This window comes from Clupea harengus, chromosome 6, assembly GCF_900700415.2.
Source record: "Clupea harengus chromosome 6, Ch_v2.0.2, whole genome shotgun sequence".
Classification (NCBI taxonomy): domain Eukaryota; kingdom Metazoa; phylum Chordata; class Actinopteri; order Clupeiformes; family Clupeidae; genus Clupea; species Clupea harengus.
Genome location: NC_045157.1, coordinates 12,289,033 through 12,307,121, shown reverse-complemented (window position 1 = coordinate 12,307,121; position 18,089 = coordinate 12,289,033). Strand labels below are relative to the sequence as shown.

The 18,089-nt window shown below is 40.5% G+C and overlaps 1 protein-coding gene across 1 annotated transcript; it reads left to right on the top strand.

The window, feature by feature from the left end:
- Positions 1-429: 429 nt before the first annotated feature.
- On the top strand, positions 430-16,945 carry LOC105899822 (dihydroxyacetone phosphate acyltransferase-like). Its single transcript, XM_042707973.1, has 15 exons — positions 430-2,410; positions 9,296-9,484; positions 9,601-9,777; positions 10,417-10,546; positions 10,816-11,007; positions 11,574-11,725; positions 11,984-12,114; positions 12,587-12,669; positions 12,719-12,811; positions 13,173-13,430; positions 14,116-14,195; positions 14,375-14,515; positions 15,751-15,850; positions 16,022-16,115; positions 16,219-16,945. Exons 1-15 carry the CDS (start codon positions 2,390-2,392, stop codon positions 16,313-16,315), a joined length of 1,938 nt encoding a protein of 645 aa, XP_042563907.1. The 5' UTR covers positions 430-2,389; the 3' UTR covers positions 16,316-16,945.
- Positions 16,946-18,089: the final 1,144 nt, after the last annotated feature.

Genomic DNA, 18,089 nt, shown 5'->3' with positions numbered 1-18,089 from the left:
CCAGCTACGTAAAAGTTTTCCTTTTCACCTTTTAGGTGAATTCCGTTTTTTTTTTTCGTTTTCGTTTTGCCTCATTAGATTGATGGCTTAAAATTTGTGAATAATATGTGCCACAAGTGACCCAAACCTTCTAAGGTTGTTGTTTGCCAGACATCAACAGAACAGAAGACTAAAACATTATTAGCAGGCGATTGGGAAGATGAGCGAATTAATTTTACAGGCCGTTGGACAGGGGGGCGTGGCCAGAGTGGAGTTCAGCACAGATGTGACATTTTCTTTGTTTTTTAATGAATGCTTGTTCATCATTGCGATCGTTGTTGTGTTTATTAGAAAGAAATACAGCCTTGCAGGGCAAAATACAGGGGAATTTGGGCGATTTTGATGCACAAAATGATGTTTCCGTCTAAAAGTTGCAATTCTGTTTCAAAGGGTAGGCTAATTCCGTCCGTTTTCCGTTATCGCGGAAATCTTCTCCCCGCGTACCCCCTGAACCACTTCCCAGTTTGGGAAACGATGTTCTAATAGATGTCACTTAAAATAACACACTGTCCCTTTAATTTTATCACTTGTTTTTTCATGCAGAGAATACTTTTCAAAGTGAAATTTATAATTAATTTAATTTATTACAAATTGAGGACATTAAAATTGTTCTTATTTTAAAAAAAAACTTTGTCAAGAGTTTAACACATTTAGTTTGTCTCATTATAAATGGACACATGTTCATAACATGTCAGAAATAAAAAGCATAATTGTTCTTACGTTCATGACGTTCAACTCTCCAACCCACATTAAATATTCTTAAAAGCAAACTCTTCTAACAAATACTTTATGATTTGTGGTAAGAGAAAGTTCTCCAATTCAATTAAATTCAATTCAAATTAAGCAACAGAAAAAAAACGTAAATCATGCATAGCATTACTTCAGGTAGGCCATAGTAGTCTGCTGATTCACCAACACCAACCACAGTTGCCCTCTAAAATAAGGAGGGTGATTTGAAGATAAGCCCCACTGCGAATCCTATCCACCCTCACCTCTTTTAAAGCAGCAATAAGAAGTTTTGGTCTAAACATTAGCGAGCCAACGACCTACAAGGCATGCAAAAACTTTACAAACAACGCCAACAGCTCAGTTGCCACTGTGACTTCTAACATGCTAACTTGTATCTTTAGTTGATATACCGGTAGTTACCCTAGTTTCTACTGTAGAAACTTGTCTTTTCGCTGGGGTTTTCGGACAGGACACAGAACTATATACTAAATATCCTGAATGGCTAGTTTAATTGACTAGACACCATGACAAAACAAGCTGCCTATGAAAAAGTACCTCAAATATTGGCAAATTGTTACATAATGCTGTAAGTGTTTCAGTTGTTGTGCAGTATGTCTTTTTTCTGTAATATCATGTTGACTATTATAGGTTGCGATGGTTGTTATTTAACACTTTCCTCCTATTTCCAACCACATAATTTCCCAAGCTCTGTACATGCACAGTGGATGTGTTTCTGGGAGATTTATGTGGGCTAATAGTGGACTTGTGTACCACTTTGCCAAGAAATTAGTGAATGTCGTGTCTATATATATCCAAATCAATTTAACAGCTTTTGTGAATTTGGTTTCCTGTCCCCATGCCAGAAAATGATTTCAAAATTGAAAGTTTACAGCAAGAGGGAATTTCCTCTCAGTTGCTGCAATAAAAAATGTAATAGTATCTAGCTGTTATTAGCAACTACGTTTGTTCCCTGGCAAGAATATGGCACATCACATACAGGAAATTTGTCATAAATGTTTATAAAGTCTACATTATACTGTCTTAACCAAACAACAATCATTTGCACTGGAATTACCAAACACTCAACACTTTTGGTCCTTTGTTTAATTGAAACTTTGCGATGTTAGTTTTATACAGGTTTATAATAGAACAATACCTTGACCATAATGTAATATTGGTTGTACTCTGGGCAAGAAGCAGTAAACAACATATTGTGGTTGTATTTGGTCATGGCAGTATATAAGGCTTCAAAAAGTGTGTAATATCAAACAACGTCTACACAGAAGTGAGGTTTATTAAATGGCACTTTTATGAGAATGTGTCTAAAATAAGCAGGCCCTACTGATTAAGTAGCGCAGATGATCACATGTGGCAGGTATATGTTTTATTTTCTTCCTGTAGCGCGTGTCGACGGCAGTGTGGCCAGAGGCAACCAAGTTACTTAAGGGGATTTCCATCTATTAGAGGCCACAGGGCGTGACTGTGCCAGGTGGAGTTTCCACCAAGTCAAGCATTTGGCTTCAGCAAGTTGAGGTTAGGCAGCCCTGGAGTCACAGCTCCCTCGACGAAGAATTAGGTCTCCTGGCCGAGTCCCTTCTGAATAAAGAATCATCCTTTTAAAATGGAGAATCATTTATTGACGGTAATTAACTTTTTGTTTTATTATGCCGTTTGTGTTCATTGTTAAACATGTGAAACCGATACACCAAAAGCTGAAGTTTTGCTTTCACTTTTTCCCTATGAGCTTGTGACGGCGATGGACACAAAACTATGAGGGGCCGTGAGGGACATTATTCAGAATACCCTCTCACACACACAACTGAAAAGCTCTCACACACACATATGAAATGCTCTCACACACACTACTGAAAAACTATACGCTCACACACACAACTGAAATGCTCTCACACACACATATGAAATGCTCTCACACACACTACTGAAAAACTATAAGCTCACACACACAACTGAAATGCTCTCACACACACATATGAAATGCTCTCACACACACATATGAAAAACTGTACGCTCACACACACACAACTGAAATGCTCTCACACACACATGAAATGCTCTCACACACACATATGAAAATCGATACGCTCACACACACAACTAAAATGCTCTCACACACACTACTGAAATGCTCTCACACACACTACTGAAAAGCTATACGCTCACACACACAACTGAAATGCTCTCACACACACTACTGAAAAGCTCTCACACACACTACTGAAAAGCTCTCACGCACACATATGAAATGCTCTCACACACACTACTGAAAAGCTCTCACACACACATATGAAAAGCTCTCACACACATATGAAAAGCTCTCACACACACATATGAAAAGCTCTCATACACACATATGAAAAGCTCTCACACACACATATGAAAAGTTTTCATATGTGTGTATGAGAGCTTTTCAGTAGTGTGTGTGAGAGCTTTTCAGTAGTGTGTGTGAGAGCATTTCATATGTGTGTGTGAGAGCTTTTCAGTAGTGTGTGTGAGAGGGTATTCTGAATAATGTCCCTGAATTTCAGTGTAAACGGAAGGCATTTCACTTGAAACGGAAGGTATTTCACTTGAAACGGAAGGCATTTCACTTGAAACGGAAGGTATTTCACTTGAAACGGAAGGTGGAATGGGAAAACGGAATGAGAGCCAATCAGTTCGGCGTGTGTGTGATCTGGAAGCCTAGGGGCGGGAGTTATCAAAAAAATCGAACCAAGATGGCGGCGTCTTGGGAGCCTGTTAATGGGAAATATTTGATGTGAATAAAGCTATCTACACGACTTTTTATGTGTCTACATCGGCTCGGTTAGTTGTTCATGTGCTACACCAGTGTTGCAAAGTATTGTAGGTCTTAACTGAAGCTGTCAACCGTTATTGTTAGGTTGCTGCTAACGCTTAGACCAAAAATCCATTGGAACACATAGTAGCTAGCTAGCCTCGCTGCTAATAAGTATAACGTTAGCATGCTGACATGTTCTCATACGACCCCCTCATTGAGGCAGAGGTACTGTTTGCCTCCTGTCTCTGGGCTTTTTCACTGCCGTTTTATGTAATGTCAGCGATTCTAAATATGTTCTACCCATACGTGAAATACATTCCCTATTCTATTCTGTTAGATCTCATTCTTACTAATAGGCCACAGCACTACCTGCACACCTGTGTGTTTCCCTTGGATTTTAGTGATCACTGTCCAGTGGGCTGCATCAGGGATGGACGGAGAAAGGGTGCTGCCCCTTTAATTGTTTATAAAAGGTCCCTCAAAAATCTTGACGATCAGGCATTTTTATTTGACTTGCTATCCAGCAATCCTACCTCTATAGAGCTTATTCCGGACGTAGGTGTTGCCTTGAGTCATTTCCTGTCGGTTTTTCATGCTGTCACTGACAAACATGCACCTTTTAAGAAATGTAGGATAAAAAATCGTTTTAATCCCTGGTTTACTCATGATATAAGTGAGGCCACTACTAATAGAAATAAGGCCTGGGCATTAGCAAGATCCACTGGCTCTGCTGCAGCTTGGCAATCTTTTAGACACCTTCGTAACAAATGCACACATCTGGTAAAAATGGCCAAATCCAAATACTTTGTGAATCATTTGTCTGCTTGTGGTAGTAATCCAACAAAATTCTGGAAAACAGTTAAGTCTCTTAAAGGGGTTTCCCCACCTACACTACCCCAGCAGATCATGCTGGAAGATAAAGCAATTAATGATCCTAAGGAAGTTTGTAATGCTTTCAATAATCATTTTATCCAATGCGGCACTTTGTTTGACCTTTCTAATTTCCCTGATGTACCGGATGGAGTGCTAGATAACTTCACTGTTGATGCCAGGTCACTGGGAACTGACCCAACCACATCCTTCTCTTTTAGACCAATACAACAGCATGAAGTCCTCTCTGCTCTTCGTAATTCTAAATGTATGAAGAGCTCAGTGGGTGCAGACCAGTTAGACCCACGTCTCTTGAAGCTTGCTGCCCCCATTATAGCCAGACCCCTGACCCACATTTTTAATCTATCACTTTTTTCTGGCTACATTCCTAGCATCTGGAAATCTGCATTAGTGGTGCCCCTTCATAAAGGGGGAGACCCAAATGAAATGAACAATTATAGGCCGATCTCCAAGCTCCCATGCCTAGCCAAAATGTTGGAATCCTTTGTAAATGAGCAAATTAGCTCTTTTCTATCTTTAAACTCAATTTTATGCCCCTTTCAATCAGGTTTCAGAGCTGGCCACAGTACCATTACTGCAACAACCCTTGTGGTAAATGACATAGTCTCTGCTGTAGACAAGAAACAATGTTGTGCCGCTTTATTTATTGACCTGTCGAAAGCTTTTGATACAGTAAACCATGAGATACTTTTTGGCAAACTGAACTCCCTGGGATTTGATAATGTCTCCCTCAGATGGTTCAAAAACTACTTCACGGGTAGAACACAATGTATAGATGTTGCAGGCCTTACATCTGAGGCCCTAGTAATTAATTCTGGTGTCCCTCAGGGCTCTATTTTAGGCCCGGTATTGTTCTCACTTTACATTAATAATATCTGTGACCATCTAGAACATTGCAAAGTCCATTTTTATGCCGATGATACAATTTTGTATGCCTCAGCGCCCTCTATAGATCAAGCAGTTTCAAACCTTCAACATGCTTTTGATTGTGTACAGGATTCCCTAAAGTCCCTCAAATTGATGCTGAATGAGTCTAAGACTAAATTCATGATTTTCTCCAATGGTAGAAATAATGTCCCCTCCACCCATAGGATATGCACCCGTTCTGGGACTAATATTGAGCAAGTTCCTTGCTATAAATACCTAGGTATCTGGCTAGATGATAGGCTGTCATTTAAATCACATGTTCTTGACCTAGCTAAGAAGGTTAAAATTAAACTGGGTGCTCTTTATAGAATAAGATCTTGTTTTACTTTTGAAAACCGAATGGAAATAGTGCAATCAACAATTTTGTCAGTTCTTGACTATGGTGACATTGTTTACATGTATGCTGCACCCTCTACCTTAAAACTCCTGGACTCTGTTTACCATAGTGCTATTCGCTTTGTTACAGGAGACGCTTTCAGGACCCACCACTGTAACTTATACAAGAATGTTGGTTGGTCCCCTCTAGCAGACAGGAGGGAAAAACACTGTCTTTTATTTGTTTATAAAGCCTTAGTGGGAAAACTGCCTAATTATCTCATGTCACTTTTAAAATTAAAATCCATCTGTCATAATACACGGTCACAGAGCCTCATCTCCCTTGAAATCCCCCTTACAAAAACTAATATAGGTAAAATAGCTTTTAAGTTCTTTGCTTCCCATAAATGGAACACTATTCAAGTGGAGTTGAAATTAACCAAGTATTTGTCTGTCAACCAATTTAAGAGCCTTTTAGATAATAAGGATGTGCCTCAATGCTGTTGTTTTGAATGATTCTCTGATTTAATTTTTTTACTTTATGTTATTTTATTTATTTATTTTTTATGCTTAATTTCTGAGTTGTTTGGTGTGTTTTTTTTTAAATGTATTTTGTCTGTTTCGTTTTGTTGTGGTTTGTTTATGTATTGTTCTTCTGTACTATGTGGCCTCAATCAGGGCATTGCTGCAAAAGAGCCCTGTGCTCAGTCAATTTCTCCCTGAATAAACAATGATGATGATGATGAATGGATAGAGAGCAAGCTCCCAGCATTACTCCATAGCAAATTACTTTGTCGCATGTTTGTTTGTCTGAGTTCGTTAGCAACAGTAACCATGGTTAGAAGCTGTCATCAGAAGGCCAGTAATAGTCAGGTGGCTTAACAACTCGATCGTGACAAGAGTGATAAAAGCATGAAATTTGGCACACAATTAGCTTATATCCTACTAAAAGATATTAGAAGGGGTGCCCAAGTGAAACTGCAAATTTTTTCGTTTTAATGAGATATTAAATTTTGACCTAAATCAAGCAGTTATTTACGCATGTTTGTGTTTTCTTGTTTGTTTTAAAACCATATTTGCATTTGTATCTTTTATATGTATAAGTAGCCTACTGTAATATTTTATTAAAGATTTGCTTCAACATCATTACCATAGCACCAACAAAGGCGCATTACAGTACCAGTAGGCTACCGCAGAAAAACGGTAAAATTGGCGCAGATTGAGCATGTCTTTTCAAAATGAACAAGTCAATAGCATTTGTCGAGCTTATCGAGTACATAGAAGAATGTAGCTATTAAAAAAGGAACTCATATGTTTAAACTTTCTGAGCTGTCCTTGTACATCAAGAGGCTTGAAGATATTGGAGTTAAGAAAACTATAAATAAAACCAAATAAAAACTTTTCATATGTGTGTATGAGAGCTTTTCATATGTGTGTATGAGAGCTTTTCATATGTGTGTGTGAGAGCTTTTCATATGTGTGTGTGAGAGCTTTTCATATGTGTGTGTGAGAGCATTTCAGTAGTGTGTGTGAGAGAATTTCAGTAGTGTGTGTGAGAGCTTTTCATATGTGTGTGTGAGAGCTTTTCACTAGTGTGTGTGAAAGCATTTCAGTAGTGTGTGTGAGAGCTTTTCATATGTGTGTGTGAGAGCTTTTCAGTAGTGTGTGTGAGAGCATTTCAGTAGTGTGTGTGAGCGTATAGCTTTTCAGTAGTGTGTGTGAGAGCATTTCAGTAGTGTGTGTGAGAGCATTTCAGTTGTGTGTGTGAGCGTATCAATTTTCAGTAGTGTGTGTGAGAGCATTTCATATGTGTGTGTGAGAGCATTTCAGTTGTGTGTGTGTGAGCGTACAGTTTTTCATATGTGTGTGTGAGAGCATTTCAGTTGTGTGTGTGAGCGTATAGTTTTTCAGTAGTGTGTGTGAGAGCATTTCATATGTGTGTGTGAGAGCGTATATTTTTTCAGTAGTGTGTGTGAGAGCATTTCATATGTGTGTGTGAGAGCTTTTCAGTTGTGTGTGTGAGAGGGTATTCTGAATAATGTCCCTCATGGCCCCTCATACAAAACAAACAACATACACATACACATACACTAACGTTATGCAGGGTTTTATTGTCCACCCTAACGTGGGGACGGCTACATATTTTACTTGGACAACTAAAATTCCGACGACTAACTGTTATGAAATAAACAAAAACAACGTCTGGCTACAGTTTCCCGACAGTAGTGTCTCTCGCAAAATTCATTTTCATCGGCGTATTCATTTTTCATTCAGGTATAATACATTTAAGATGTGTTCGTTGTTAGCAGGTTCACCAAGTAATCTGCTACCCTTTATTACTCTTTCAAAAATGCAAAGACTTGAATAGCCCTGTTGGCCTATTTTATTCCTACCAGGGGCACCTTATCTTGTCATCGTGGCGTATGGCCTTATGCACACTGGCGGAATTGCGGGTGTGTTGCGGCACGCTTTACCTGTTGGTTTTCATTTCGGCTCCCATGTTAACAGGTTAGCGCATGCACACTGCCTATTTACGGTGTGATGCACCGGGGCTCAGAGGCTGCAGGAGTCCATTTGGGCCATTCTTTGCTGCTTTACTTTTGAAAGTGTGCCCTCTCGCGCTCTGGCCATTTTGCGCAGTTAGATAATTTGTAGGTATACAGGCTCTAACGTAAGAATCTAGATAGAGAGCCAGGAATTTGGGCTTGAGCAGTGTTGTTAATGACTTTGCTGAGCGCAAGGCCCGTAGGATGAACTAGAAATGGGTGAGTACGGATTTCTCTTTGTTGCAAGTTTCTCTTTGCAATGTAATTGTTAGCCTACCTCTCATATGCTGAAAAATGCGCATCTATGTGTCTGTGATAACATTTGGCCGCTGTGCGCTGTTGATGAATGGTGAATTGGTGAATTCTATAAATGCAAGTGATTGTGTGATCAGGTGCTGTTATCCATTCATTCACACTGTGTAGGCCTATAATGAGTTGCTGTGCTTTTCTTAATGGCTATTAATTGTTCTATGCGTATCGACATACTGTGTAAGCTACCTTTGTGTTGATTTGTTAGTGTAAGCTATTTAAAGCTATTTCCAATGTTTGGTAGTTGGAGAAATTAAGGTGTGGTGGTTTGAGTCCAGGGCAGGCTGTTAGATTAGCGTTGATAAATTTGGCGCTTCGGCCAGCCTTTGATCAGCACCACCAACAGCAGCCACTGGTTTGCAGGATGGGAGTTTCATGGTGAGCCTCTCCATGGTGACATAGCAATTGTCTGCTTTGCAATTGTCTGGAGTGGTTGTGTGTGTGTGTGAGTGTGTCTGTGTGAGGGGGACAAGAAAAATATTTGCACCGGGGCCAAGATTACAGATTACAGTTAGTTACAGATTATTCAGTTATAGATTATTATGTTTCTTATTGGAACGTTTTTTGAACACAGACATTTTTGACATGGCACACAGGATTAAGAACTACTGTTGATTTCTTTAATCATGTCTTCATGTTGACTCCTTGAATATTTAGGCTGAAGTTGTGACAATGACTTTCCTGTCAGAGATCAATACAATGCATCCGATCCTATTGCTGACACCACATGTTCCATACCTAGTGTACAGAGAAGACACATGACCCAGGTGCATTCTTGGATATTCTGGAGGAGAGGAGAAGGACCAGTGATCTGAGCCATGCCCTAAGGACTTTTTCTCCCCAGCCATACAAAGGACATCCTCAGAGCTCAGCTAGAGCTCTCACCCAAGCAGTGCTGGATTCACAGTACTTGCGCGATATCACACAGGAGGTAAGATGCCTATAGGAGTAATTACTGGATTGTGTGTGTGTGTGTGTGTGTGTGTGTGTGTGTGTTACATTTACACTTTTCTACACACATATGCACACAAATAATCACATGTGTAGATTGCGACAGAGAGCGGAAATCCCGTGGAGGTCATCAGAGAGGAGGCTTCTGGGATACTGAAGGAGATGTCACACAACCAGCAGCTCAGCTCCATTCGACTACTGGGGTACACACTCAGCAAGGTGTTCAAGAAAATCTTCCGCACGATCCTGGTGAATGAAGACGGCCTGAACCGGGTGAGGGCATCAGCTTCACAACAGTGGTGTATTAAGCCTCTCACAAGGTGATATTCAGTTGAGGTTTGGGGACATGGGGCAGGGGAAGTTTCACTTCAACTTTGCGGGGTGGCGGAGATACAGTACCTCTGATAGACACTGTGTAGAGGAATGAGATATAGAAGGGGAGCATGGAAGGACTCAGACAACGGAGGGTGACCGGACACAGTGCCAATGGGCATAGGTAAGCTAAAATCACAAGCAGTATAAAGTATATTCTGGGCTTGCTATGTGTATCCTATAGCACAACTAGTAGATCAAGGGGCAGACCACATTGAGGCTCAGTCACCAAGAAGCAAACATACTGATCAAATCTGCACCTATATACCATCGCTTCTGATAAATACATAAGTGAAAATGCAATTGACAGAGGGGTGGAATTCAATTGAACATATTAACAAGATATTATATTGAGCAATTTGAGGGTATTGACAAGTATGTGTATTAAGAACAGCATCCTTTTTAACACACACACACACACTACATATTTACATAAAACTGGATAACACCAGTGACAAAGGACAGCATAGTGGACCTCTAATCTTGCCTTCTCCATGATGCGTATCATTTCTTTATGTTGTGTTTGTTCATCACCATCAGCTTCGGGAGGCCATTCAGGAGCACCCAGTCATCCTGTTGCCCAATCACAGGAGCTATGTGGACTTCCTGGTTCTCTCCTACATCCTGTTCACCTACGACCTATCAATCCCCGTCATCGCTGCAGGAGTTCGTAAGTATCTGTTAGAAAAAGCCACTTGTTGAGTTTTTGAAATGTGAAGTTTATATCTGGCAAATGTACACCTGAGCCTAATCTAGACCTAAATGCTTTGACCCACTCAAGTCAAATTGCTGGTAAAGAAAGTTCCCTGTGATTTTGTTTTGAATTTGGCTTAAGACTTGACACTAAGCCATTCATTTACATTTACATAATCATTTCTAACTGACTACTCGCTGTACCTTTTTGTTCAACTGTCTCTCTCTCGCCATCCTCGCTTCCAGCTCTCATGGGGGTGAGGCTGATTGGAGAGCTACTGCGGCGTTCCGGAGCATTTTTTATCCGCCGGGCAATCAGGGCAGATAAGCTCTACTGGGCAGTGCTGTCGGAGTACGTCAGAACCATTGTGAGGGTACGTGCATTTGGTCGTCTATCTCACCACTCGTTTAAGATTGACCGTAAATCATTCTCAGATTAGATCTTGTGGCTTGTGTGTAATTAACCTTCTCCATATGAGTCAAGCCAGTTCCAAAAGGTATTACTATTTTTATTAAGCATCCCACTTGAAGACAAGACAAAGACAAAACCAAATAGATTTGTTTGAAATACTAACTGTTGATAAATGTGCCTTTGCATTGATTTGCACTAGTAACAGTGAAATGCTTGACAGACTGGCGTTGCCCCTCTGGAGTTTTATGTGGAAGGATATCGGAGCCGAACACTGAAGTCTTTGAATCCCAAACTAGGTGAGACATGGGACGGTTTATACAGTAGATTTGTGATATGGACAAATCTCTGGGATGTTTTTTTCCAGAGCTGAAGGGTCAACTTACAGATATGATATGTAGATAGATATGATGAAGATATGATGTCTGCTCTTATGCAACTGATGTGTGTTTGTTTGTTTTCTGTCTTTCTGTGTTTGTGCAGAATTAAGATAATCCATTGTCAAGCAGGGTGGGTGTAAATGAGATCTGTGTTTATGTATAATTATTAGCAACACTTTGTATGTGCTTGTGTGTATGTGTGTGCGTGTGTGTAGGCATGATGGACATGGTTCTGGAGCCTTTTTTTAAAGGCGAGGTGTATGATATCAACTTGGTGCCCATCAGCATCAGCTATGATTGGGTGCTTGACGAGTCTCTGCTGGCCCACGAGCTGCCGGGATTTCCCAAACCAAAAGAATCCATTATAGTATGCTGTGATTTTTAAAACTACCTTAAAGGATTCCTCCCTTAAACCCCAGTTTAGCAAAGCTCACCAGTTCAAAACTTGACAGCCTGTTGGGATTCTGGTGTATAAAGTCTGTGAACGCACCCACCTCTGATAGATACATTTGATTTACATCTCATTAAACCATTGTCAGTCAGAATGTGGTTTAAACTAATGTAATTCTGGTCTTATCATAATTCTGGTCATAAGTTAAATCTCGTCTGTCTTGTGATTGCTTAGGGTCTCCTAAAAGCTCGGAAAGTTCTGGAGGATGATTACGGCTCCATGCATGTTTGTTTTGGCCAGCCCATCTCTGTGAGAGAGCTTGCCAATGGGAGGATCAACCACTCACAGTATAACCTAGTACCAAGGTGTGGACTGCAACACTTCCTTACCTGCTTAAAGATAATTGTTTCATCTCTCTCAACAAGGCACAATAGCACCATTTCAAAGGAGATCCGTTTGTTTCTATTCAGTTTTACTGGGCAAAACATGACCAGGGCACTTGGACACAAGTGTGCATGTCTGGTAACAACTAGTTTGAGCACCAACAGCAACAAAGCTGGCTTTCCTTCAAGAGCTGCCCAAAACCTGGCACAGTAATCTGGACAAAAACTGGTTCATGACTAAAAACTGAAACTGAAATGAATGTTGAAGGCCGTCACTCCTATAATCACCTCCCTCAAACTCTCACACCATTTCATTTCTGTCCTCCTCTCTCTCTCTCTCTCTTCCTATCTATCTCTCTATCCATTTCTACTTCCCTTCTCCCTTTCCATCTCTCTCTCTCTCTCTCTCTCTCAAAACCAATCTCCCCTTACTCTTAATCTCTGAATCTCCCAGAGACATGCCCCAGAATCCCAGTGAGGAGACCCGGGCGTTCGTGAGTGTGGTGGCCCACGGAGTGGTCCGTCTGCAGGAGAGAGGTATGGTTCTCAGCCCCTGGAGCCTCATAGCCCTCATCTTGCTCAAGAGCCCCGAGGGCCTGGGCTTGGACACCCTCACCCAGCGCGCCACCTGGCTACGGGGGCTGGGTCCTGAAGTTTGGGGCCAAGCTGGACTGGCCTGGTAAGAGCCTGAGATAAATATGATAAAATCATATTAAGGACCCTATTTTGACAGCGAAAGCAGCTGGCAGAAACGGTCTATTTTGCACTGGCAGGTTGTCTAAACTTTAGAGATAAATCAAACTTTCTGCTGAGGCGTGGATTTTGGATATAGGCGTGGAGACATATTCTTCTATTCAACTGAATACAATTTGATGTATATAGCGTCAATAACAATTGAAGCACTAAGGCGATGGTTGCAAGGAAAAACTCCCTTTTAACAGGAAGAATTGTATCATTTAATTTTCTTTCTGTGGATCCTCAACATTTTACCACTAGCTAACCCACATGAAACGTGACCTAATATACCATGCCCCTTTCAGCTGAGGTTTCTAATGAGGAAGTGATGTCATCCAGCCTGTCCCTTCACCAGTCAATGGTTTGTTGTGAGGGCAGCAGAGTGCTGCTTCTGGAGGAGCAGGGTCCTGGCGGGGAGGCATCCGTCACTCCGGAGGCGGGCGTGTTGAAGCGTGCGGTTGTCATGCTCATGTGCGCCTCCTACAGGAACCTGGCGCTGCACGTGTTTGTGCGGCCTACCCTGGTCGCTGTCGCTATGGCAACCACTCCCAGCACCAGAAAGGGTGAGTGAGAGGGACAGATAGGGAAAGATAACAGAGTAGTTTGATAGAAAGGTATGACCACTCAGAGGTCTACAACCCTTTAGTCATAAACTACTGTATATTACATTACAGCATGAAGTGCAGAGATTCACTTGCACTAACCATGGAGGTTATATAGACCTAGAGAGAGTGAGGAAGTACCACCCCCATTAATTTCAATGGCCGATGCTATGCTAGTTACTTCATTCATTTTAATGGCTGATGCTATGCTAGTTACTTCAGCCCAGGAAGTACCAAATAGACTGCAGACATCTTTAAAAATGTTGGACCGTGGGTGCTAACTTCTGGCACCATTTCAATGAAAAGCCAATAAGGTGCCACATTACAGATGTCCACAAAAGTATGTCATCTATAACTTCCAGATATATGCTAACATTTATTTCTTCATTCACATATGTATTTATGTGCAAAATGTATTTCTTCATATCTATATATTGTCTAAGTCAGACCTTTTTAAAGATGTCCCTCCAAATCCTGACCCCCTGGCACTAACTATATTTTACTGCAGAGAGAAAATTCCACCCTCATTTGATCACAGATAAACAATACAACAATACTAAAACAAAATATTCCACACATCTACCTGTGTTTCTTACATCATAGAGGATGTCTTTACACACTTCTACCTGTGTTTCTTACATCATAGAGGATGTCTTCACACACTTCAAATTCCTGCAGGAGCTTTTCTCCAATGAGTTTGTCTTTGTGCCCGGAATGGCTGCCCAGGTAAGGGATGGCATCCGGTTAAGTTAACTGATGTTTCTTTGAGCTGGTCACTGCAACCAAGACCCTTGAAACATGATAATCCCTCTGTTATTTAATGACAAATATAGTACTATTAAACTCTTGAATTCTCTAAAATAGTTTCAACTTCCATTCTATCCATTATCCTGCCTCTACTGAAGGACTTTGAGGAGGGCTGTTCACTGCTGGTGAGGTGTGGGGCAGTGCAGACTTCTGATCAAGAGCTGGTTGTGACAGAACATGGTACAGACACAGCTTCCTTTCTCCGAGCTATCCTCCAGCCCTTCTTACAAACATATCAGGTAATGGTGTACCAAAACCTGCAGCTTAACAGCTCACCATAAAAAAATGTGTACTGTGACTTTGCAGTTGTTCTAACTCTGTTCTAATTTTGGATCTATACATATTACATATATATATATATCAGGGCTGTCAATAGATTAAAAGAAATTAACTAATTAATCGCACATTTTGAAATTAATTAAATTTAATTTGAAATTAATTAAAGTTTTTTTCTTCTTAAGACTAAATCTTATGAATTAACGAGTAATCACTTCATACAAGCGTGTATTTTAGACACTGTTGTTTAATTGTATTTTTTTTTTAAACACAATGGTGCCCCTCGACGGTAAATCGTAAGAATTTCCCCTGAAGCAATTCGAATCACCTCAATCAGCCCCACTGTCCTCAACTATGTTGCAACCCAAATGGCAACCTTTTCACGGACTGGTCTAGTTATTTTCCTAGAGAAGTCATGGAGTGTGGGTTGGGGACCATCTAACCTGGGACTGCTTTGCATTAAGGTGATAACTTCAAGACGAGCTGCTTCTGTGATAGCTAAATTCAGCTTGACAAATGCTACATACAACTTTAGTTTTGTCGATTGTTCCGTCATTTTGGCTCTTAAACAGAGACTTTCCGCCCAACAATCCCTCAGCTCTTTCCATCTTCAACTACCGCAGTGGTTCTCAAACTTTTTCTGTCATTCCCCACTTTGAACAAGGGGGGCTATTCAAGCCCCACCTGTCCCTCATCGCTCCCATAAAATGGTAGGCCAAGCCCCCTTACGGGCTACATTGCCCGAGGGGACACAGGCTCCAGTCTGGCCTGACCTGGCCCACCTCTTCTCCGCCTCGCTTCCTGTCATAACTTCATGTCATATCCAAATAAAGGCATTAAAAAAGAAATAAAATAAAAAATTGCGTTAATTTTATTGCGTTAATTGCGTTAAAATATTTTATCGCGTTAATCGCGGCCGCATTAATCGCATAGATTAACGCGTTAACGCTGACAGCCCTAATATATATACAGTATATATATATATAAACTCGTCAAAAAAGTTTGGTAATTTGTGTTTGGTTGATTCTTTCACTGTTGTTACAATGCTAATTGGCATTGTATTTTATATTGTTGGAAAGCCTGTTTATTTACCTTTACAATGATGTCCAACTTGTTAGGATAATGCATTTGTGGGATGAGCAGCACAGGTGATTATGTTGGTAGCGCCCAAGTAAAATTTGCCAAACTCTCTGGACAGGTGATTTTCCGTCATTTGACTGAGGACAGTGCCCTGGTGTTTACCGAGAGACAGTACATACCTGCGGTCCAATCTTACTGTCTGAAACTCATCCTTGCAGGTAAGACTACCTCAGCTCACCTGTTCCATGTGACTCACTGCTCACAGTTTGGTCAGAATTAAGTCAAAGTAGGCTTGTCACATCAACTTGCAGTTTGGTTGACCAGAGTTTGTTTATCATGTCCATATGGTGTCCTCAGTGATGTAACGACACATTAAATGCTACCCACAGGTGAACTCCAGACCCATGAGGCTCTGTCCTCGGACATTCAAAAGAATGTCCTCTATGCACTGGTGAGGTTGAATGCTGTAACAAAAACAAAAGTGTAAGTTCTCCTTACAACCAGCCGTAATGTATACCAACTAGTACACTGTCAATGAGATGAGATATGGTGGCTTAAAGACTAATATTGTGCCCTACCGTTTCAGAGGTGACCAGAGTGAGTTTACAGTCAACAAAGCTGCCATCCAGAGAATTGGAGATATTTTGGGTACAAGATCCTCCGTCTTTCCTGCTGTCCTTTAGTGTAATAACATAGTGCATCCAGATATGAAAAATAGAACAATTAAGAGAAAAGCGCTATATGTGGATGTGCTGTACGAACCTGGGCAAACTAGCTAACATTATAGCATTAGCAATACAGCTATAGCAATATAGTTAGTTACAAGTCTGCAATGTGTGTGGAAGATGGAGCTATCTATAATAATACCTGATAATAGAGATGTAAAGAAAATTATACAAATCAACTTTTTTGTTCTCTAGCTGCACGACTTATCAGCCATTGAATGAGCTGAATGGAAGGCCGATACCCCTGTAGTGCCACCTGCTGTTTTGGTGCCTTTACATTTGCAAACTCTGAGCCTAACCCTGAACTCTTAAATGATCAATCCTGAGATGGGAAACTCTGAGTGTTCGGTCCTTGTGCAGTTGATCTTGGTTAGTTCAAACAACTCTGAGTATGTTCACTCTGAGTTAAGCGCGTGCCCAAAGACTATACAAAGCCATCATCAATGGAGCTCCAATACTAAGAGTCACCATGGTAACCGGTGAGATAAGTCTACCTTCTTCACCCAACTTGAGTTAGAAATTCTGATATGCACTTATGACAAGGATGAAAATGTTCTGAAACTTGGAAACTTGGAGTTTACATACCCCCCCCCCCGATTATACCGACATGTAATATGCGGTTTATTTACATTCTTTGTTTAAAACCTGTCTATTATTTGTTTGTAAGTTGAATTTTATTTGTAAAAAACACATTTATATTACATTTTATATTTTTTATAGACATGTATTGGCAAAGCACATTGTGCTTGTTTGAGATGTGTGTTTTGTATTTGTAAAGAAGGGCGTGCATATTTGCAAATCATGGGGCATTTCTTCTTCTTCTTGATTTTTTGTCACTAAATGTATCCCATAGAGCAGGACTTGAGTAATTGTCTGCCATAGTTATAATAGTTAAAGTAACTGTGATAATAGTTAAAGTAATTGTGACCGCCCGAGTTGATATAAACTAGGGGTGGGAAAAAAAATCGATTCTTCAATTTCTCTCGATTCTCTCTAGAACGATTCTGTCTCGATTCAGAAAAGTTCATAATTGATTTTTTTGTTTTGTTTTTTAATTCTTTTTTTTTTTTTTTTTTACACATCCATTTTGTGTTGAAATGCCGCAAAAAAAATTTTCGATTATCTTGCCTTATTCATCAGCAAGTCATAATTGTGACAAGGAAAAGCTTTTTCTCTAGTAAAAAAATAGAGAAGGTAATTCATCTGTTGATTTTCTTTTATTATCAAACACAAAGTAGGAAGTGATTAGCAACCTCTCAGTAGCAAACTCAGATTTGAGACTCTGACTAGCAAACTCTGATTGATCAGAGATTGATAGACTCGTAAGTCGGTTTTACGATCGATAATAGGTTTAGAATCGAATCGTTGACCTCTGAATCAGAATCGAATCGAATCGTGAGGTGCCAAGAGATTCCCACCCCTAATATAAACATGCCTCCAGCTCTTCTCATGCCCAATACAATGCATCTGAATGTCATTGTCCAATCAGGCTAAAGTCGTGCTTCAAATGGTCCCGCCCCTTTTTGGGCGAAATGAAAATCGCCCCAGACCTCTCCAATAGACTTTCATGTTAAATCCATGTTTTTCACAAAACAGGGCTCTCAATGCAATCTCTATAGCTTCCAGGAGGGCTCGTCCCACCGTGCTTTCACCATACCTAACTGCGTATACGGACGTCATACGGCTTTGATCAAGTCACATTCTGTCAACGTTCAGTGCAACAACTCGATTC

What these genes read in the sequence shown, in the direction of transcription:
- LOC105899822 (XM_042707973.1), top strand. Translation starts at nt 2,390, where the DNA reads ATGGAGAATCATTTATTGACG. An exon ending in TGGAGAATCATTTATTGACG is followed by an intron (nt 2,411 to 9,295) that starts GTAATTAACTTT and finishes TTCCATACCTAG; the next exon opens with TGTACAGAGAAGACACATGA. An exon ending in CCTTCTTACAAACATATCAG is followed by an intron (nt 14,516 to 15,750) that starts GTAATGGTGTAC and finishes CTCTCTGGACAG; the next exon opens with GTGATTTTCCGTCATTTGAC.